Source organism: Otolemur garnettii, unplaced genomic scaffold, assembly GCF_000181295.1.
Source record: "Otolemur garnettii isolate 467f Iridium unplaced genomic scaffold, OtoGar3 scaffold00005, whole genome shotgun sequence".
NCBI classification, from domain to species: Eukaryota; Metazoa; Chordata; class Mammalia; order Primates; family Galagidae; genus Otolemur; species Otolemur garnettii.
The window spans coordinates 1,156,629-1,163,887 of NW_003852400.1; the positions used below are offsets into that span (position 1 = coordinate 1,156,629).

Consider the following 7,259-nt stretch of genomic DNA (forward strand, 5'->3'; position numbering starts at 1 on the left):
CAACCTGAGCCAGCAGAAATGATCTCCCTGAGACATTTCTCCTGTGCTCCTAAATTCCCACGTCTGCTTTTGGCCTGAGAAGCTCCCTCTTTCTCTCAGCTCTGAACCTGAGATATTGTGCTTTAATCGAAGTGAATTGCCACATATGTTTTGCTTTCTTTTTACAGTTAATCTGGATCGTGACCTTCATCTTGACCATCGTCCTGGGACTCGGAATAGGTCTGGGAGCTAGTGTGGCATTTCAGCTGCTAACCATTGTGTTCAGGACGCAGTTGTGAGTGCTTGTTAAGCATCTTCGCCAGGCTTTGACCCGCCCAAATCAAAAGACAAAAAGCAAAGTCGCTGGTTGAGGGAAAAGTGGTTTAGCTGATAGGCACGCAAATCTACCAGGCGTGCCCTGTATGCCTTTCCCCAGGCTGTTCTCCTCAAGGCCTGAAGGCCAATAGAAGGGCCCAGCCTTATGATATCAGCACAGGGAGAAGACCTGCTGTTGGTCAGCTCCTTGATTTAATGCCAATTCAAAGAAATCATATAAATCTCTGAGCCTGTTTGCCCAGTTGTAAACCAAAGGTAATCTATTCTTAGCAGGTTTAACAACTTTGCCATAGGCTTGTCAAATATGAGAAGAAGGTGTGAGCTTCCTCAAGACTAGTGAAGGATTTGCCCTTTTCATAGGTCATCAGACTACTCACCTTAAAAGCCTGGAGCTGGATTACAGAACACCTTTTTTTTTTGAGACAGACTCTCACTCTGTCACCCTAGGTAGAATGCTGTGGCACAATAGCTCACAGCAACCTCAAACTCTTGGGCTCAAGTGCTTCTCTTGCCTCAGCCTCCCAAGTAACTAGGACTATAGGCACCTACCACATCACCTGGCTATTTTTTAGAGATGGGGTCTCACTCTTGCTCAGGCTGGTCTCCAACTGGTGAGTTCAAGCAACCCACTCGCCTTGGCCTCCCAGAGGGCTAAGATTACAGGCATAAGCCACCACACATAGCCCCCAGAGAACATTTTAAAGGCCACTCTCCCCCTAAAATTTCCCCAAAGCCATTTTGAAGTCTTGATTTTTAAGAGTCACCCAGTCCAAGGATATTTTTGACTTTCAGATCCCTGCCACGTAATATCACCACCACATGGTCGCTCTGCCTATTTTGGATTACATATTGTGACAGAGAAACAAAGCTCCTTGGGAACTAAGTCACTCTAGACCTGGGTCTTAATCCCAGACTGATGCAATACACCGGTATTGAAATGCTCCCACATTCTTTAATTCATTCATATTTTCATTCCATTCTTTACTGAGGACCCACCAAACATAGAGACAGACTGAACAGTCGTAGGCAAGTCGTTTTACTTCTCCATGTCCTAACTCACACAACTGGGTAGTCATATCTGCTTTACCTTACCAAGTAACTGATATTCTGAATCAAAAATGGAAAAGCATGCACAAGTTCTTGGTAAGCCATAACGTGTCAACTGAGAGGCACCGTTTTGACAGCTGTGGGAGGCAGACATGATGATAAGTAAAACAACATGTTGGCCTGCTAGGGGCTCTGATAGCATGATGATTCCCCAACCCTTTGAATTTTGAAAAGTGAGGCTGCGTTGGTATGCTGGGGGGAAATCAATGTGAGCCTTATCAGGCTGACAAACACGCCGCAGAGTGATTTACTTGGTGCTGTTTTTCCCCTTAGTCCAAAATGCAGCACCCTGGCTAACGTTGGAAGGAGCAACATCTATAAGAATAAAAAAGATTATTTAGATGTAAGTAACATTCATTTTTTTCCTTTGACTTGCTAAATGATGTTAGTATCAATCTAATGGGCACCATCTCATATTTTTCCTCTTCCTTATAGATGTACGAGCCAGAAGGAGTGAAAATTTTCAGATGCCCTTCTCCTATCTACTTTGCCAACATTGGCTTCTTTAGGCAGAAACTTATCGATGCTGTAAGGTTTGGGGTTATTTAACTTTCTTTTAAAACTCTATTGAATATCTGAGAATGAAACACTTCTTTAACGAGAAGGTCCTTGGCTCCCTGTATGTTGTGGAAGCTGAGTTGTGTTCGTGTTTTTGTGGCCCCCATCCCAGAGCAGGTGAAACTACCTTCTGTCGGGGAAATAAGCTTCTCTGAATGAGCTCCAATATAGAATCTTTTTATCAAATTCTGCTACATAGTAAAAAGATTTACCTTAATATTTGGGGATGCTTTTTTTTTTTTTTTTTTTTTTTTTTGTTTTTGGGCTGAGGTTTGAACCCACCACCTTCAGCATATGGGGCTGGTGCCCACTCCTTTAAGCCACAGGCGCCACCCCTGGGGATGCTTATTTTTAACAGATATCATTCTACAGGCTTTCATTGGCCATAACTTCAGAAACAAGGGAGCATTTATGATGTGACTGGATCTTTAAAGAGGGTCATGTGTTAAGTCATGTGAATACTTAACACTAAATAGGGTCCCTGGAAAATTGGAGAGATGACAAGCACATAATCTTTAAAATTAAAACAGAAGCTCAGTATTCACTCTTGAAACATGCTTTTTGATCTGCTCTGAACCTTGTATAGAGCTGCTTTCAGCCCTAACTATTGTTATCAGTGTGGTATACATCAGATTATTTGTCTATCCAACTATGGTTTTTTACAAAAAATTGGATCATATTGTATTTTTAGCTTTTTATACCTCCCCTTTTCACTTAATCTAGTATCTTTCCGTCTAACTACAGTTTTTGTCAAGGTTTTTTTTATCACATTATGTGATCCTCCTTTCTTGTGACTCTGGGTCTAAATATTGCAGTGATAAGAACACATTTGTGTTGAAAAGGGGAACATATTCATCTGTCACAGGATTAGTTAAAAGAAAAAAAAATTTAATTAAAAAAATAGGAAAAGAGGAACATAAAAGTTAGCCCCAAATATAGTATTAAAATTATGAAATAAAATAATACATATGATAAAATCATGAAAATTTTAATAAAATAAAAATCACATAGAAGCAAAATATCATGCCACCTACATAAATAGAAAAATAAATGAGACAGAACGGAAAATAAATGGATAGAAAAATAGAAAATAAATATGAATAGAATTCATATTTATTCAGTGAATATAAACATAAATAGAATAAAATCCCCTGACTTATAGGCTCATGACACAAACTGATTCAAATAGGGTTTGTATCCACTTATGGGTAATTTGTGGATAAATCCTGGACTGTGCAGAGGTTTTGAATGTTGGTAACTGTGTACAGACTGAGCAGACCACGGGTCTGATCCAACATTGTTGCTGATGTTGTTTAAGCCACTTCTAAAATTTTATCACAAATATCTTTATTTTCTGTCCCAATCCCTCAACTCCTGCCAGTGAAAGTTGGAATTTTGCTATGTCAGGAGCAGAATGTTCATTCTCTTGTAACACAACTTTGGGCTTGGCAGGTTGGCTTTAGTCCACTTCGAATTCTACGCAAGCGCAACAAAGCTTTGAAGAAAATCCGAAAACTGCAGAAGCAAGGCCAGCTGCAAGTGACACCAGTGAGTTTCTTGACTGCATTTCTGTGCCTTATAGTTAAAAACTTAGTAAAGCAAATTCAGGGTGTCAGCTCCATTCTTTTAAATGAAATGCCAGACAAACAGGGCATTTCATGTGCCAATTAATCCCCTATTTTTAAATGGCATCTTTGAGGGTCTCTCTAAAATTTTAATTCTCCTGGGAAGAGTACCGAAGACAGATATCTACGATCCCATTGTCTGATCCAAACTCACTAGTTGCCCTTGACACACACAGTGTGTTTCTCGTCAGAGTTATCGTGCTTATTATCCTCTCCAACAGAAAGGCGTTATATGCACTGCTTATAGCGTAAAAGACTCTGATGAAGAGCTGGACAACAACCAGGTGGAAGAACTGGATCAGCCCATCAATACCGCAGACCTGCCCTTCGAGATTGACTGGAATGCTGACCTTCCTTTCAACATTGCAGTCCCCAGAATCAGCATCCACAGCCTCATTCTTGACTTTTCAGCAGTGTCCTTTCTGGACACTTCTTCAATGAGGGGTCTCAAAAAGGTAATTTCTTTTTTCTTGACACAACCCATCAGTGATGAAAAGTTAACAATTGTATGTATGGAAAGCCTCTACTTTAGATAAGACACACTTAATTAGAAATCAGTTACAATCTTGGAGTATTCCCACCAGTAGACAACTATACTCAGTCTCCCATCAAATTTAAATTCTGTGGTGCTTTCAAGGCCTTATGGGCACTGTATCTAAATTATCCGGAAATCAGAGCTCTGGAAAGGTCCTGGGGGTGGGGGTGGGGTGGGCAAATGGAATAGTGAATGCTTTAGTTTTTATCCTTATCCATTATATGCTGATGAAATTTCACTCAGCTATTAAAAATATGTCTCAGCAACAAAAATCCCAAATAGATGTATGAAAAAAAATAAATGTCACATGCGATTTAAAAACAGGACTGAAACAGATTGCCATCTATTTTTTTTCCATAGTTTTGTCAGCATTTCAAAAATAAATTAGTTTCTTCCATAAATGCAGATACATATGTAAAGAAAGTTTAAGAAATTCTACATCTATCTTTTTTTCTTGGGGTTTTACAAAAATCACCCTACCAGAGAGCTGACCTATGATAAGATCTGTTAAGTATGAACTTGATACAAAATTTGAAAATGGAATCAATTTAGTTTCCCTTGTCTTTAATAAATCATTTTTAACATCACAGAACTCTCATGAGGGGTTGCTTTTTCTTTTCTTTCTTGATTTTTATTTTAACTGAGGAGAAAAAATGCATATATATATAACATTAACTTTTTGATCCTAGCAGTATAGCACAAAGGACAGGGACTCTGACTCAAGTGTCTTTAAACCACTCATTTTTTTTTTTTTCTTGAGACAAGGGTCTCTAACTCCTGAGCTCAGGCAATCCACCCAACTTGGCTTTCCAGAGTGCTAGGATTATAGGCATGAGCCATTGTGCCCAGCCTAAACCGCTACTTCTTAGTACAGTGCCCAGTGGAGGTTCTAAAAGTGTTTATTGACGATAGTGATATTAATGCCCATCTAACCTGGTCAACTATATGCTCTTATTCATATCACTACCAGTATTTGTTCATAGCCCAGAGGTCAGGCAAATGGATCGAGAGTCCAATTGCTGTGCACAGGAATGATTAACAATTTCTGTGCTGGGGGGGGGGGCATTTGCTTATGTTACTTTCATGTAGCTAAAAGGCTCTAGTTGAGATCACTCATAGAAGATACTATTTTCAAATTAAATCAGAATTGGCCTTATGAGTTTGGGGCAGAACATTTTCCCATAATAATTCCCTTAAGAATGATGATTTTGAACTTCTTACTGAGGAGAGGGCTCTTACATTTGTTTCTGTTGAGGAGCTTTGCTTTTAACTTTGGTGTCTCTTGATACTATTATAGCTTTTCAAAATGTAAAAGGTTCTAAAAGCAATATATCATCTGTCAGATACAGTTATGACAGTTTTCTTTACATTTCTGACAAGCGAAACTGTTCCCTAAGGGAGATATACTTTCTTTTTTAACAGATATTGCAAGAATTTCTCAGGGTCAAGGTGGATGTGTATATCGTTGGAAGTGATGGTAGGTTGTTTTATTTTTACTTTACGTTCTGACAACCACATCAGGCTCACTGCCAACTCTTCATCTAGATAACCTCTCCAAACAACACATATTTGTCCTTGAAACTCTCTTGCTCCCCGACTTCTGCAGGACCGTCTTCTGCTTCACCTCCTTCCTGTCTAAGAGCTCCTCAGGCTGACGTTGGCTCTTCTCCCACACCTTACCAGGCTTCCACCTTAAGCTCCAGTCACTAGTCCTAATTCCATGGACTTGTTGTAGTCAATGTATACCTACATGTTACTGAATCGAGGAGGGAGAGAGTTTCAAAGACAGATGCCAAAGATAGGAGCAGATGCTGAAGTAAGGTCCAGCTGGGGGAGGCAGTTAATCTTGACAATCCGGCCAGGGATGGTGGCCCATGCCTGAGAGTACTCGGAGAGGCAGAGTCCTGAGGATTGCTTGAGGTGAGGAGTTTGAGACTAGCCTGAGCAAGAGAGAGAAGCTCCATTTCTACAAAAAATAAAAAATTAGCCAGGTGTGGTGGTGGGTACCTAAGGGACCAGCTACTGGGGGAAGACACTGAGGCAAGAGAATTGCTTGAGCCAAGGAGTTTGAGGTTGCTGTGAGCTATGATGCCACAGCACTCTACCCCGGGTGACTGAGTGAGATGGTCTCAAAAAAAAAAAAAAAAAAGAAAGAAAGAAAGAAAGAAAGAAAAAAAAGAATACACACAAGTCTGCAGTTCTTTGTGTCCCTACTAGGTGATAATCTCTCTAGGAGATGATGTTCGTCTTGTTTACCTGTTTATTCCCTGTCTCTTGCCTAGTTCATAGGCACGTGAACATTGTTAAGACTTAATGAGCACCTACTATTTATCATGCATTATTCTGGGTGCTGGGGATACAAGCCTCTACCCTCATGAAGCTTATAGTCTCATAGGAGAGCCACATAATAAGCAAATAAAACACATTTCAGGTAGTGATAAGTGCTATGAAGAAAAAAAGTAGAACTAATGAAACATAGAGCAATGGGTGTTGCTACTGTGGGCTACAGCTGGGGACATCCAGTAGTCTGACATTTGCACAGATGCTGGACTGAAGTGAGGGGGTCGATCCTGACAGTATCTCAGGGAGGAGGGACAACTGGTATGCAGGTCCTCCAGAGGGCATGGAATTGGCATCTTTAATCTCTCCCTCTCTACTGGCTCCTACCCCTAAAATCTCCAGGTAACAAACATTAGCCCCATCCTTCCTGTTGCACACCACCCACCTCCATTCCAGGTGCTGGGGACCACAGTGCCCTTTCTCAGTCACTGAGGGATCCCGTGTATGTTAAGTTTATCTATGAACAAACTTTCCCACTTCTATGTTTTAGTACCTACTCTGTCTCTACCTTTCTCCAACTCCAAAGCACTTTTAAATGGTATCTACTCAGTTCAGTTTTTCTAGATACCCACCAAGGGGAAACAGTCTTTACCTACTGTCCCAGAAGTTCCATGGTACTCAATCTATATCTTATTCACTCAACAAAAAAATATAAGGACCTACTCTGTGTTGGGAATTACATTAAAACTAAGAAAAACAGTGAAGGAAGAAACTAGATTGTTCCTTATCCTCATTATTAAGCAACATTTTTCCCTTCAGTACTATAGTTACACATACTC

General features: G+C 40.2%; 1 protein-coding gene across 1 annotated transcript in view; it reads left to right on the forward strand.

The window, feature by feature from the left end:
- The window catches only part of SLC26A3 (solute carrier family 26 member 3), a 29,396-nt gene that overhangs the window by 18,050 nt on the left and 4,087 nt on the right, over positions 1-7,259 (forward strand). Inside the window, 6 exon segments of the mRNA XM_012811544.1 lie at positions 168-274; positions 1,696-1,765; positions 1,858-1,950; positions 3,433-3,528; positions 3,827-4,060; positions 5,563-5,617. Coding sequence (XP_012666998.1) covers positions 168-274; positions 1,696-1,765; positions 1,858-1,950; positions 3,433-3,528; positions 3,827-4,060; positions 5,563-5,617 — 655 coding nt within the window.